The sequence below is a fragment of the Schistocerca gregaria genome, chromosome 3 (genome assembly GCF_023897955.1).
Source record: "Schistocerca gregaria isolate iqSchGreg1 chromosome 3, iqSchGreg1.2, whole genome shotgun sequence".
In the NCBI taxonomy this organism is placed as follows: Eukaryota; Metazoa; Arthropoda; class Insecta; order Orthoptera; family Acrididae; genus Schistocerca; species Schistocerca gregaria.
In genome coordinates this window covers 412,490,620-412,506,530 of record NC_064922.1, presented here as the reverse complement: position 1 = coordinate 412,506,530, position 15,911 = coordinate 412,490,620, and the positions used below count along the sequence as shown (strand labels likewise).

General features: G+C 40.5%; 1 protein-coding gene across 2 annotated transcripts in view; it reads right to left on the bottom strand.

Moving 5' to 3' along the window:
- The window catches only part of LOC126356223 (ecto-NOX disulfide-thiol exchanger 2), a 202,191-nt gene that overhangs the window by 151,131 nt on the left and 35,149 nt on the right, over positions 1-15,911 (bottom strand). For both annotated transcript variants that reach the window (XM_050007042.1, XM_050007041.1), the window contains exons 3-5: positions 6,218-6,759; positions 784-1,015; positions 580-705 (exon numbers count right to left, since the gene is read on the bottom strand). In XM_050007042.1, the coding sequence (XP_049862999.1) occupies positions 580-705; positions 784-1,015; positions 6,218-6,759 (900 nt within the window). The remainder of the gene's footprint in view (positions 1-579; positions 706-783; positions 1,016-6,217; positions 6,760-15,911) is intronic.

The following is a 15,911-nucleotide window of genomic DNA, read 5'->3' as shown; positions in this document are numbered from 1 at the left end:
TGGTCAGCAGTTATTCCACAAAAATATTATTAAGTTTCAGAAATATAATACATTAGTACTACCAAACACTTAATGAAAAAAGCCATACAGTAATTTACAACAATACAAAACCCAACATTTTAATAAATCAAGTGTAGTAATTATGAACTATGTTGCAGTTCACAGCATGGTTAACTACATCCCATGACTCAACATGCATTTGACTGGTTACAACAGTGACTCATCAAGTGAGTTCTGTCAATTGAGGTTACAGTATTCCAGACCTCAGAGTGTTTGTACATTCTTAATCAATAAGACAGGCTGTGTTATTCATTCCTCCATTTCCCTCTATACACTTAAGCTCTACTGTAATTGTCGAATCATTCAGTCTCTCAAACTTTCTTTAGAATACATAAACAATCACTGTTCTCACTGTGATAGGACTGGCATCAACAATACAGCAATGTCTTATTGTTACGCAAAGTATAAGTAGAGACGAGTCTCCAAACGAAACAGCATCTGCAAGTACACAGTCTAAGGAAATTCAACACCTACCATCAGGATCTCTACAAAAGCAACAGCAGCTCATAAGTACCTTACCAGAAAGGTAAATTGCGGAATCAACAGATGATTCAAACACAAAGCGTATGTGGCAAAAATTCTTCTTGCTGAGTCTCACAGTCGTCATCTCACCACAGCGCTCAAATATTTCACGGATTATTTCCTCTGAAAAAGTACATAATTATATTCTTTAGCTATGGAATATACTTGCACAAGTCTTACACTGAGGAATACTATAACTACCTGTTGTATTTTCTGGAAGTCCACCAACAAATATTGTTCGGCAACCAGGTGGTCGTTCCCGAGTTGTCGGGGGAGGAGCATTTGGATTTGGTGGGAACAATGTGCAGGATTTGCAGTGAATAATCTCCTTCACAACTGGTGTTGTGGTAATAATGCCTGGATCTGGAGGCATAACTGAACCATCAGGACCCATGATTGTGCCGTCAGGCATCATCCCACTCATCATGCCATACTACAACGAGAATAATTTCAAATCATGTTAACAATAGTGTAAACTACAGAAAAAGCATCATTGTATGTTCAGTCATGGATAAGTTAGGCTGCACATTCTTGTATCAATTGTTTGTAAAACTATATAATAGTTTTGCAGAATACGTACATCATTAAATTGTTACAGCTGTATTTGTACACACTTGACTAGCAAAATGTTATTAAGTTGCACAGTGTAATGGCAATCATCTTGCCAGTAACTAACACAATATTCATATGAGGTGCATTCAAGTTCTAAGGCCTCAAATTTTTTTTCTAATTAACTACTCACCCAAAATCGATGAAACTGGCGTTACTTCTCGACGTAATCGCCCTGCAGACGTACACATTTTTCACAACGCTGATGCCATGATTCCATGGCAGCGGCGAAGGCTTCTTTAGGAGTCTGTTTTGACCACTGGAAAATCGCTGAGCACGGCTGGTGAATGTGCGGCCACGGAGAGTGTCTTTCATTGTTGGAAAAAGCCAAAAGTCACTAGGAGCCGGGTCAGGTGAGTAGGGAGCATGAGGAATCACTTCAAAGTTGTTATCACGAAGAAACTGTTGCGTAACGTTAGCTCAATTTGCGGGTGCGTTGTCTTGGTGAAACAGCACACGCGCAGCCATTCCCGGACGTTTTTGTTGCAGTGCAGGAAGGAATTTGTTCTTCAAAACATTTTAGTAGGATGCACCTGTTACCATAGTGCCCTTTGGAACGCAGTGGGTAAGGATTACGCCCTCGCTGTCCCAGAACATGGACACCATAATTTTTTAAGCACTGGCGGTTACCCGGAATTTTTTTGGTGGCGGTGAATCAGTGTGCTTAAATTGAGATGACTGGTGCTTTGTTTCTGGATTGAAAAATGGCATCCACGTCTCATCCATTGTCACAACCGACGAAAAGAAAGTCCCATTCATGCTGTCGTTGCGCGTCAACATTGCTTGGCAACATGCCACACGGGCAGCCATGTAGTCATCCATCAGCATTCATGGCACCCACCTGGATGACACTTTTCGCATTTTCAGGTCGTCATGCAGGATTGTGTGCACAGAATCCACAGAAATGCCAACTTTGGAGGCGATCTGCTCAACAGTCATTCGGTGATCCCCCAAAACAATTCTCTCCACTTTCTCGATCATGTCATCAGACCGGCTTGTGCGAGCCCGATGTTGCTTCGGTTTGTTGTCACACGATGTTCTGCCTTCATTAAACTGTCGCACCCATGAACGCACTTTCGACACATCCATAACTCCATCACCACATGTCTCCTTCAACTGTCGATGAATTTCAATTGGTTTCACACCACGTAAATTCAGAAAACGAATGATTGCATGCTGTTCAAGTAAGGAAAACGTCGCCATTTTAAGTATTTAAAACAGTTCTCATTCTCGCCACTGGCGGTAAAATTCCATCTGCCGTACGGTGTTGCCATCTCTGGGACGTATTGACAATGAACGCGGCCTCATTTTAAAACAATGCACATGTTTCTATCTCTTTCCAGTCAGGAGAAAAAAAATCGGAGGCCTTAGAACTTGAATGCACCTCGTATACTGGCCAGGACCGTACAACTGAAATCATAACACTGTAAAATTTTGTTGCCTGTCAGGTGGTGATTAGTGGCCAAAGAAAATCTCTATTCAACAGTGCTGAAATGTTAATTTTTGGAGTTATGAGCAAAAATGACCTGTGGTTAAAAAAAATTGTGAACTGCTGAGATATTTTGTAGTTATCTGTTGACGTAGAAGAGAGAATTTTGGAAATGTAGAAACAAGCGTGATGCTTTCACTAGGTATAGTTTCTCACCAGATTGCTCTGTTTAACACACGAGTTTTACTATAAATGCAATCTAACTGAGAGTTTAACAATTTCAATCATACTCCTAAACTTCAAGAAAACTCTTAAATGGAGATCATACATTTTTATGCACCAATAATGAACTATGATCTCATCCCTGTCCTACGATGGAAATAAAATAATAATTCCATGACTATGACACTCAGCATCTTCTCACACTCTCTCCCCACAACTTTGAGTAATTTTTGCCAGTAATTTGTTTCTAGTATGATCTACACTCTCCATGATGAGAGGCAACATAATACAAACAGATAAGGAACCATTAGCATACCAGCTGAAGTAAGAAAAACTGTTGAACGATAATCACACTATTACATACAAAAATCATACTAGAAACTTTATCAGTGTGGAAAAAAACACAGATACATAGTTCATGGAATTTAGAAACAGAATGAAATACACAGAACATGTAATGAAAAACCAGTAATAGAAAGAATTGTGTAAACCACTGTGTCTGAAAAGAAGAACAGAAAACAGTCTCTGCTATTTTGGTGTTAAACCTTTCCTAAAATTTATTATTTTACCAAATACCTTTTTCACAAAGAATTAGGAACAATGGCATTTGGAGGGCATTAACCAAAGAGATTTTATTTAAAGTGCTTTCCACCCCAAATGCTTAACGGAATAGTGATTTTATTCAACAAAAATTATTTTCAAATACTTCCAGGTTTAGATTTCAAGTTTTTCTACACCAGTTTTTGCTCTAAGTGAAAACAAGTTTGCATGAACATAAATGAAAACTGAATTAGCTCAACATCGTGTGTTAATGACTGTCCAAGTATATCCAGGATCAAAAATCAAATGTACAAGGTGTCCATAACAAAAAATTGAAATTTCATAATGCTCTGGAAGAGAACCGTTGCTCAAAATGATGTCCAATTTCAACAGCACATTACTGACGCAGGGGGAAAATGTCATGGTACAAAAAAAATTTAATGAGAATTTTACAAATAGATGGCACTGTAAGCCTCTTAAGGTAAATGGGGTCAGCTACAAATGACTGATGAATCACAATGGTTTGAGTTGCACGTTACACCGTCCATAGTGTTCAATGTGCATGACTTTTCAGGTTTGGCAGTAAATAGTTGTGACACTGTTAGTTAGATAAGCCCATCCACTACGGCAAGGTCGTACCACATTGGATGGGAAAAATTGGTTTTTAATTGTCCTGAGGCCAAAAACCACTTAAGAAGCAAATGACATCAGTTTTTAATTGTCCTGGAGCCAAACATAGCATAAAAAAGCAAAAGACATTTTTAATGGTCCAGAGGCCAAAAACGGCATAAAAAGTAAAAAATCAGTTTCTAATTGCAGTAAAACTGGTGCAAGATATATTTAGTATGCTGTCCAGCATTTTCTGCCACAAGTTAAAATCAAGAAACAGCACGTTCCACAACAGATACGAGTGTCTTGTGCAATGCATGCCTTCAGTTCAGCTGCATTCATAACTGGAGCATTGAATACATCATGTTTCAGATAACCTCACAGCCAGAAGTCACACAGATTAAGATCACGTGGTCAGGATGGTCAAGCTGTAGGGATTTGATAATTCTAGCATTTCCGATGTGCCTCTGCAGCAGCCATTTCACTGGTTGTGCAATGTGCGGAGAATTGCCATCTTGCATTAAAATGATTCTGCTCACCCATCCATGGTGTTGCAGGACTGGAATAACATTGGTGTGCAAAAGATTCTCACAGCATTTACTAGTGATGGTACAGATAAAAGGACTGCAGGACTCATCTCCTCAAAAACGATGGCCCTACAATAATGATGCCATCAACCCACACCTTTGCAGAATTAAGTGGTACAGGTTGATGTTCATGCACATTTATCATTGCCCATATTCTGCAATTCTGCATATTCACACTTACTTGGAAATGGAAATGGGCTTCATCTGTTCACAGAATGTCCCATGGTCACTCACTGTCCATGTCCTTGGGAGCCAGACATTCCAGAGTGAATGTTTGTCTCACTGACAGGTCAGCAGGAATCAATTCTCGAATGTGAGTAATTTTGTAAAGATAGCAATGCAAGATGTGTCATAGGATTTTATGCACTGGGCTCACATGCATGTCCAACGTTCAGCCAATTCCCTGTGCACTGCCTTTTCAAATTTTGTAATCATTTTCTCCACACCTTTAGCAGACATCAGACCAGTGCCTGTTTTCATACCCTTGAACATCCACAACTTCTGCAAAACTAGTGGTGCACAGTCACTATTCTTGTAAAAGAGCTTTCCCAGCAGTGGATGATCCTTCATGGTGACAGCCAGCTATGTTGGGCATCTCAGGTGCAAACTGAGGAACAGTCCCACCTGACCTCCCCTCCGCCCCCCCCCCCCCCCCCCAACGTTTCCTCCTGTATCAATAATATGCTTGTTCAAATTTGGCATCATTTCTGCAGCATTTTGAAACTGGACCTTTAATTATGGAACACACACACACACACACTGCTTAATGTAAATCTAACCTATGTATGTACACATTCTACACGACAGTAGCTGAGAAACATGGAAATGGGGGAAGCCTGGTGTTTACCAAGACAAATGTGGAAAACCACAAATAAGCTCAGACAGACCACAGCACCAGAGTGAGAATTGATAAGGGTGTGAGAGTTCAAATCTAGAAAGAAAGGAAAGAAGAAGATTACACTATAATACTGCAATGGCATCACAGTCATTACAGCACTAACTTGAAATGAGCAAGGATGAGGATGGATCAGCCATGACCAACTGAAAAGAATCATCCCACGATTTACCAAAATTTGTTTAGGGAAATGATTTAGGGAAACTACTGAGAATCTAAATATGGAGGACTGGCCAGATCTGAAACTTGCTTATGCCTCAATAACTGTGTCACATTGCACAGTGGTCTTGCAGAATCCAAAAATTACGGACACTTATATATAAGACTACATTAATAATCATTCATGGAGTAAGTAGTACATTTTTCACTGCATTTAGGTGTCAAATTCTGAAATGAAAATTAACTTAATAAATTAAAGTTATTTGTAAAAATATGGAAGCTGTTTCACCACAAAAAAAATCACTTTTGGATGATGAAGATTACCAGTAATATACATTTAACTCTCAAGTATGAAGGAGAAAACTTAATACCTCATGAAATGGGTAACAACGCCTACTAGGTGAAACTCAGCTGATATTAACAACAGATCCCCCCACCATCCCCCTTCTCACAGAACAGACCACTGCTCTTTTTGTGTTACTGAACATTGATGTTTTTATCAAGCCACACTTTTTGAAACTCTTAAATATTGTGATGCGAAAGAACTATTTTCACTTGACATTAGCATTAACAATATATTACTACCTGGCTCATCTGACCAATGCCCATCATCCCAGGATCAGCCATCATCCCACTACCCATCACATTCACTCCAACAACAGCTGGGTATCCCATGTGTCCCAACATTCCTGGCCAAACACCAGCAGCTGGGAGTCCAGATGTTGCTGTAGCAGCAGGTGTAGATGGTGAAGGCATTCCAGCTGTGCCACTATTTGCTACCGGTTGTGACTGGGTGTGCTGAGTATCTTCTTGGCGGCCACCACGTTCTGAACGATCACGTTCTGGGCGATCCCCCCTGTCACGTTCACGGTCACGATCTCTGTCACGGTCTCTGTCTCTTTCACGATCTCCTCCACCACCACGGTCTCTCCGATCATTGCGATTTCTCCTGTCCCGATCCCTTCGAGGATCATTGACAGAAATGTTGATTCCATTTGCTCCAGTTGTACTAGTCCCAACTCCAGTACTGCTACTGCCACCTCCACTAACATTATTACTCTGATTTGAAGTGGAATCTTCGCGGCTGCTTGTGGCTGCTGTGTTAACAGCGACATTTCTTTCTTCTCCTAAAAGAAAAAAAAAGAAAAACACATATTGACTTTTATATTAAATTTAAGTCTAAATTTTCAAGTAGTGCTGAAAGCTTTTAAGGTAATGTCAAGTTACACAGCCATCAGTTGGCATTTGCAGTAAAAATGTGCTATTATGCAGTGCAAATGATGCCAAATGCATAAAAATTATTCTAATGACATCTGGATCAGCACCAAAATTTAAAGTTTTCACTGAAAGACAGTGAGAAAACATTCAAGCTATTACACCAAACTGCAAGAGGGAAATGGTAGTCTTAAACTGCACACAAAATGAAAACAGAGAGCATTATAACAACATTTAATCAGTAGTAGCTAATTTTATAAAGATAGTCAGAAATGATTCATGCAAAACTTGAGTGACCAAGTGGAAGATAACGAAATTCAAACAAAAAATATAAAGTCATCACCTCACAGAAGGCTCAAACAACTAGAATAGTACAGTATAATACAAAATATATGGCATAATTTTGTAACCTGAAAGTTTGGCACAACATGTGGCAGGCATAGCAATAGCTAGATGTTTTATGGGGAAACTGTAATAAGAAACAATCAAACCTGCAGTCATGTCCCAGAATTCAAGTCAAAATTTGGTGGCATCATGTTCAAGATGTTCAAGTTGCAAATATTATCTCAAAAGTGGAGTAATCATATAAAGAGGAACCACATGTTTTTTTTTTCTTTTCTTTTTCACACTATACATGTCAACATTATCCTCCTAGCCCTTTCCATCCTGGCCCAAAAGATAATGAACGTTCGATTTTAAATTTGTTGTGGCTCAGCTACATCACTTTTCTGTGGAACACCAGGCTGCAACAAGTGTGAGAGCTCCTGGCTTCCATTTGGCTGCTGTTTTGTTTAATACTGTTACCACCACAGCACAACACATCATTTCAAGCTCCGGTGAGAAAACAAAACCATGTATCACTGAGATAAATACAATACGTTGTCCTACATTTCATTAGTTTACGGCAATTTCTGCAAAATTTTTGACTGAGAATGTTTAATTTAATGTAAGGTGTCTAAACATACGCATGTAGTGCTAGCTGGATTTTATACAAGTTTGTATATTTCGAGAAGCACTTTCATTCTACTGAGTTCTTGAATGAATTATCACTATGAAACTTTTTTCAGTATTTTTACCTGATTCTACAGGTCATAATATATGGAAATTGGTGCATATCACATCAGATAAGCTGGCTGGGGTGGCCAAGCAGTTCTGGGCGCTACAGTCTGGAACCGCCCAACCGCTATGGTCGCAGGTTCGAACCCTGCCTCGGGCATGGATGTGTGTGATGTCCTTAGGTTAGTTAGGTTTAAGTAGTTCTAAGTTCTAAGGGACTGATGATCTCAGAAGTTAAGTCCCATAGTGCTCAGAGCCATTTGAACCATATGAACAGCAGATAAAGATTTTTTTTAAAATTCTCTCAGGGTGAAAGGGCTACGGTTTTCACTCCATTGCCTATACAGGCATAACATGTAAATTTAAGGTGTCACAGGCTCATTCATTTCATATTATCAGCATGCGTTAAGGATTTCTTTGGGGGAGCAGAATGGTAGTGTAACACATTTTCTATTTCCTGTTGGCTCTCACTGGTCCTTGTATGAAGTGTTCTTTGTCCAGATGTCCAATGTGCTATGGAATTACAGTCTGCCAAAGATAGCACCTATGAGAACCACCCTAGAAGCAGTGCAAGAGCATTTTTGTCTAAATATGATAATTGTCGTGTTATGGGTGAGGCACACTGCAGAAGAAAGGGAAATGAAGTAAATATTCTAGCTAACCTTTATACCAGAAGGACTATAATCTGGGCCCAATGGAAGGAAAACATTTGTACCAAAATTGCAGGTACAAAAGAATTCAGTTCAATCACAGGAGATCCCAGCAACAGCCTTACCGCCTCAATATGATCACATCTTCTTCACGTGAATCATATTTCCTTCAGCTGCCACAACAGGCATCAATAAACTATAAAGCTAATACAGAACCTGATGATCTCTGGAAATGCTTCAACAAACATTAAAACTCTTTTTAGCAACAGAAACCATAAAAGTGTATAAGTTCCTATACAGTTTTACAACACAGGGTCATATAAGAATATAGAGAGAGAGATTTTTTTATATTAAAATATAGTAAAATGCTAATTTGCTTAGATCATTGACTTAAATTCTGTTTAAATAGCATAGGCAGGCTGTACAGGTTATGCTCAAAAGCCACTAAAAAAAACCTCCAAGATGCATATTGTTCAACAGGTCACCCACAAAGTGGTGCAGGAGATCTAACCACTGTTCACTATACTACCAGCAGGTAGTGCGCTCTTGTGCCTGGTGTGTTTACAATACAATGGTTGTGATGGACCCAGCTTGGTTATTACGACAACTCAGACCATGTGTGCGACTGACAAAGTATGCATTTGACAGCTACCTCAATACATGGAGCTAAATATTCTGAAGAGAGAACACTTCAATACTGTGGACCATGAAACAGTTCAGTTGAAGAGATAAAAGATATAGATGCCTCTGACCAATGCAATTGGAAACTTGTAATTTAGAAAAGAAAAAAATAGAATTGTTTACATTACAAATAAAATGTTGTACTACAATAATTAATGTTAATTGGTGTGTTCCATACAAGGTTTGCTTCCATATTTCAACATAAAATCTTACGCGGATACCGTCTGGGCCAGATGCCTTCCTGGCATCTAAGTATCTTAATTGTTTTACAATCCCAGATACACTAAACACTATGCAGCCATCGTTTGTTTGATAATTGAAAGGGGAAATGGTGCTGCTGTTCTCTACCATAAACGAGTTTTTGTAAGCTAGGTTTAGAATTTCGGCCTTCTGTTCATCATCATCAGTTACATTACCCGTACTGTCAGCAAGAGAAGGTATTGAATTATTTGTAGCGTTCATAGATTTTATGTATGACCAAAATTTTTTGAGGTTATTTTTAGAATCTGCAGATAAAATATTGCTTTCAAATTCGTTAAAAGAATCTCTCATTGTCCTTCTGACAGCTGCTTTCATTTCGCATAATTTCTGTTTGTCAGTGGGGCAGTGACTACGTTTAAAACGAATGTGCAAAATTCTCTGCTTTCTCAGCAACTTCCTAATATGTTTGTTGTACCAAGGTGGATCTTTTCCCTCCCCTGTACTTTTGCTAGGCACATACTTCTCTAGCACACGGTGGACAATACTATTAAATTCCGACCAAAGATGTTCAATATCTTTGTGTCCCGCTGTGAATGCTTGGAGATGACTATGAAGATATTCATTAATGACACTTTTATTTGCTTTTCCAAACAAGAAAACTCTACACTGTTTCTTTGGTTTTTTTCTTTTTTTCCACTGACATAGAAGCTACAAAGACATTATGGTCACTAATACCTTCTTCTAGATTAACTTCCTCAAAAAGATCACCTCTGTTTGTCGGCAAGATATCTAATATATTCACATCAATATCTCGAGTTGGTTTTCTAACCAGTTGCTCACGGTTGCATGTTGAGAGCGCTCCTAGAATAACTTCACACGAATCTTTGCTTCTGCCCCCTGTGATAAACGTGTAATTTTCCCTGTCAGTGGATGCTAGATTAAAGTCTACACCTATAACTAATGGATAATTTGGATATTTACTTCCTATGTACTCAAGACTTTCCCTGAAATGTTCTGTGATGTTTGTTGCGGATGCTGGTGGTCTATAAAAACATCCTAATACAATGGTCAATCCTTGTCTAATTAACAGCTTTATCCAGACTATTTCACAGCCCGCCTCATATCGATCTCAACTGCCTTTAAACAGCTTTTAACTGCAATGAACACACCACCTCTCACAGCATCAGTCCTATCCTTCCTAAACATTGTCCAATCTGAGTTCAAAATTTCACTGCTTTTTATGTCTGGTTTCAACCAGCTTTCGGTACTTAATACAATAATGGCGTTGCTACTGTTTATTTTGGAGATAAACTGTTGCTACAGACACTTTGGCAATTTACTAACATGAGATTAAGCATATTTAAATTCTTTGTAATGACCTGTTAAGGGAATTAACAATTTTTACAGTTGGCACACCCACATCAGTGTCATGAACTGGTAATTTTTCAGGCCAGCGGTTTGTTTCCCATGGGGAGGAACCTAATCTAAAAAAAAACCCTGTGCATGCCACAAGTACTTTGTTACTCATGTAGCTGCTTCCTGTGTGTGGTGCACCCCTGATCTGATGAAGAAAAATGAAAAACAGTAGAAATGGTTTTCAAACAAAGGAATTAAAGAATTAATAAAAAATGAAAACAATTAAGACAGATTATACAAACAAATAACAGGTTACATAGAAAAGTTTCTGAACTGCTACAAGGAACTCTTGTGTTAAATAGGAGTAGAGTGCTACAAGGAAAGCTTTCAACCTGGATTTAAATACTTAGGATTGACAATATCAACACTATTCATATTGTCTTTGGACGGACAAATAAATAATAAATAAATTCAGTTCTGCTGGAAGCCTGTTGAAGTGTTGAATGGTGCATATCTTTCTTCATAATGCTTAAGGAAATGTAATCTATTTCTATATTTTTTGCCATGTAGTGATCAGTGAATGAATACATTTCCTCCCTCTCTCTCCCTTCCACAAAACTAATATGAGCCCATCAATTAATTGGGTAGACAAGGCTACCTGTTCCAATTTTCATTATACCAATTTTTTGGTTTTGATTTTATAAATGATTTAGCAATTCTTCTGACTTTCATTAATTGGAGAGCTAGATGCATAGCTTTTACACTACGTATGGTGTTCATTACTTTCAGTTACTTCACATGCTGCTTTCAGTAGTAGTTCTCAGAAATATTTTTCTTGTATCAGTCACAGTTTGCTACAGACACTATATTATGTGCAGAAAATGATACATTGTACAAGTTGAGATTTATATGATTACTTTGCTCAGACAGTTGTTGAACTACAATTTATTAATGAACTGGTACATTTCGCCATCACGAGAGCATTACAAATCTCATAGAAAGGTTGAAGTGGGACACACTTGCAAACAGATGGCGCGCTAAACAGAAGGGGCTGCCCACTAAATTCTGAAATCCGATCTTCACCGAGGATGTAGAGCATATATTATTACCACCAACTTTCATTCGTCCAATGATCACCATTCAAAGATAAGGAAAATAAGAGCTCGTGCTGAGGCATTCAGAAAGTTGTTTTTCCCTCACGCGATCCGCGAGTGGAACAGAGGGGGAGGGGGAATATGATTTTGGTGCGAATTGTGCCCTTTGCCACACACCGCTTGGTGACTAGCAGAGTATATATGTAGATGTAGATGTTTATAAATTTTCTAGCAAGCATCCTCTAAAGTAAGTGCTGACTCATTCCATGCCCAAATAGTTTTGATTCCCACGGTCTCCATGATCCTGATAAATAATAAATGAATATCCTAATGCTACCACTTTATAAAAGGTACCTGCTATCTCCAAGTACTTTACTGAGAGAGAGTTTGTATGAGATCTGCTCGTATTATTTTGATGTCAAGCATATAACATGGTGAAAAACATCTGAATCGAAGATGCAACATTATTGGAAGCTTTCAGAACCTAGAGTTGTCTAGCATGTTCAGTTGCGAGGAAGACAATGGCAGGCAAGAGTTTTCAGATTCCATGACAAATGGCTACTGATACATGTGCTGCTTGTCAATATCCGCAACGTGTTCTGACTTTCTCCAAACTGATACTGAAGTAATACCTGTCTGCATGCCAGGGCGTGATTTCAGTTCAGTTTGCGAAGATCATAACTTTTTTTTACTGGGGAGAGGGGAAACAGCTGCTCTCCCCCATCCATCGCTTGGTACGTTTGGATGAATACGATGATGAACTTAAAAGAGTTGGCCATTCGCCGTACTACTCCATGGAATAGTTGTTAGGTCTAGAATATTATGATAATTTTAATGTTAGAAGAACCTTGTAATGGATGAAACCATGTTTAATTCATTATTGAAATGGAGGAAAAGAAAGAATAAATTGTTGATGGTGACAGAGAACAGTTGACCATGGCTATAAAAGTGGACAGACACACATTAGCTTTAATCATGTGGTAGCTGAACAGTTGCACAAATAAATACAAGTACAAATATATAGTGTAAGTAATCATAAAATGACAAGGAGACAGTAGTAGTAGTAGTAGTAGTAGTAGTAGAGGGGATTTGAGCACATGACAGCAAGGTCTTCAGCGCCCATTCAACAACATAGTGAGACGGGTGTCAAGAAAAATCCCAGAACAGGAATATAAAACGGAACATAAAACATGGGTAGCAATCGTTGAAAAACATGTGCTCAGCCACACCAAAGCATGGGATGAAGCAGAGTGTCAGCAGTAAAACATGGACAACACAGGAAGAAAATGATAGAGGGAGCTAAAACAATGTATCAGATGGAAGTGGCTGGCTGGCTGCAAGGAAAAAAGGGGAGGAGTCAGCCACTCAGCAATACACTAAAACCTCCAGCCTAAAAGTTTAGGCCAGAGTCCAGACACATCACAAAACTTAAAAACCCTAGACACACACATCTCATCATTAACTAAAACAGAAGGCAGATCCCCATCTACTTGTGCTTCTGCCCGTGCATCACAGTATAAAATGCAGTCTGTTAAAATGTGCCGGACAGAGATATGCACACCACAAGCATCACAAAATGGAGGATCCTCCCGCCGTAATAAAAAGCTGTGTGTGAGAGGACAGTGCCCGATCCAAAGACGTGTGAGGGCCACCTCCTCCCGCCTGAGCAACCGGCAGGAGGAACGTCACAGCCGAGTGGTTGACTTTATCAACCGCAGTTTATTGTCCGTCACCGCCAGCCATTCGTCCTCCCACAACTCCATGCACTTCCTGTGGAGCGCAGCAATGACTGACTGCAAGGAAATAGGACACTGGACCACATCCTGCTCTAAGCAGGCCTCCTTGGCAGCCCAATCGGCCTGTTCATTGCCCCATATGCCGACATGACCAGGCACCCAGCAGAAGGATATTTCTGTACCCCGCCGTTGGAGCAAGTACAGTTGGTCATGTATCAGCTGGACCATCTCCCCAGTTGGGTACAGGTTCTGCAGTGATTGTAAAGCACTAAGAGAATTGGAGCACAGAAGAAATCGATCGCCCCGAACACGATTCATCTGCTCCAGTGCCTTCAGGATCGCGTGGAGCTCCGCTGTGAAAACGGTATATTCAGCAGGGAGGCGAATCCGGGTAACTTGATCAGGGAACACTACAGAACAGCCAAGGAAATTCTCCTGTTTGGAGCCATCAGTGTAAACGACAGTGAAACCGTGATGCACATCTAAAATGTTAAAGAACAGAGATTGGAATGTAAAATCTGGTGTGCGATCTTTCTTCAAATTAGTCAAATCTAAAAAAAGGTTTGAGTCTCCGGAGGAGCCAAGGTGGAGATCTGCTCCAACCGCGACGCAAAACACGAAGACCAGCCATAGACGTCGCAGCGAGGCAATCCTGTGCGCAAATCCCATACGGCTGCGTCGCACGTTGCCAGTTATAAAATAACTGTGCCAAAGGAGGCTGAGCAACGGTATGGTATGCAGGGGTGTATGGAGTGGACAAAGTTTTATACACCTGGCGCACTGTAAGTAGCCGTCGCCGCATATGAAGTGGCGGTTCACCAGCCTCTGCACAGAGGGTTGGTATGGGGCTAGTTGGGAATGCCCCAGTGGCCAACCGAAGCCCTTCATGGTGCACAACGTAAAACACCTCTAAGTAAGAAGCCCTCGCAGACCCATACACCGTGCATCCATAATCGAACCAAGATTGCACAAACGCCCTGTAAAACTGGAGCCGACAAGTCCTGTCAGCTCCCCATGTACTGTGGCTAAGACATTTTAAAATACTTAAAGCCTTAAGTGACCACCGTTTCAGGTCTTTAAGATGAGGTAACCACGTGAGCTTCGAGTCAAAAATGAGCCCCAGAAACCTCACCGTGTCTTTAAAAGTAAGAATAGTGTCCCTCATCCGCAACTCAGGAAAGGGTAAAATCGAACGAGAATGGTTAAAAAGAACACATAGAGACTTCTCGGTGGAAAACTTAAAACCACTCTTCCGCGCCCAGTCATCCAAACGCCTAATCGTAAGTTGCAACTGACGAGTTATCGTTGCAAGGCTTGAAGAAAAGCAAAACAAAGAGAAATCATCCACAAACAAAGAACACTGGACACGACTTTTCACTATGGACGTAATGCTATTAATAGCGATGGCAGAGAGAGTCACACTTAAAACGCTACCCTGAGGGACACCGTTCTCCTGCTCAAAGCGATCAGACAGGATGTCACCAATTCGGTATCTAAAATATCGTGGCGAGAGGAAAGACTGAATAAAAAGAGGAAGACAATCACGAAAACCTCATTCGTGGAACTGCTCCAGGATGAAACGCCACCAAGTGGTATCGTAGGCCTTCTCGACGTCGAAAAATACACCTAGAAGGTGATGACGGCGTAGGAAAGCTTGTTGTATAGCCGCCTCCAGGAGGGCAAGGTTATCGAACGTGGAACGAAACCTCCTGAACACACACAGAAAGTGACTAAGGAGTTGCCGGGATTCTAACATCCAGACAAGGTGGCGATTGACCATCCGCTCCAAGGTCTTCCCCATGCAACTAGTGAGGGCAACACTACGGTAGCTTCTTGGGCTCGTGTGGTCTTTCCCAGGTTTTAAAAATTGGATTAAAACTGCCTCACGCCACGCGTCAGGAAAGTGACCTGACGCCCAAATGGCATTAAAAAGTGCGAGGAGGATTTCTTTGTTGCGCATTGTGAGGTGCCATAGCATAATGTAATGGAGCCTGTCATGACCAGGGGATGTGTCATGAGCTCCAGACAATGCAGAATCCAGCTCCCACATAGAAAAGGGGCAGTTGTAAACTTCATGACAGGTGGACTGAAGTCCAGATTACATCTCTCAGCAACGGCTCTATGGTGCTGGAAACCTGGATCCTGACTGGTTGTTGCAGTAACTGTGGCAAAATACGCTGCCATAGTCTGGGCAATGTCTCGCGGATCCGTGTGGAGAGGGCCGTTAAGCATTACAGCAGCTATGGGGCACCTCCCTCCTCTGCCAGAAAGTCTCCTGATGGTCTCCCAC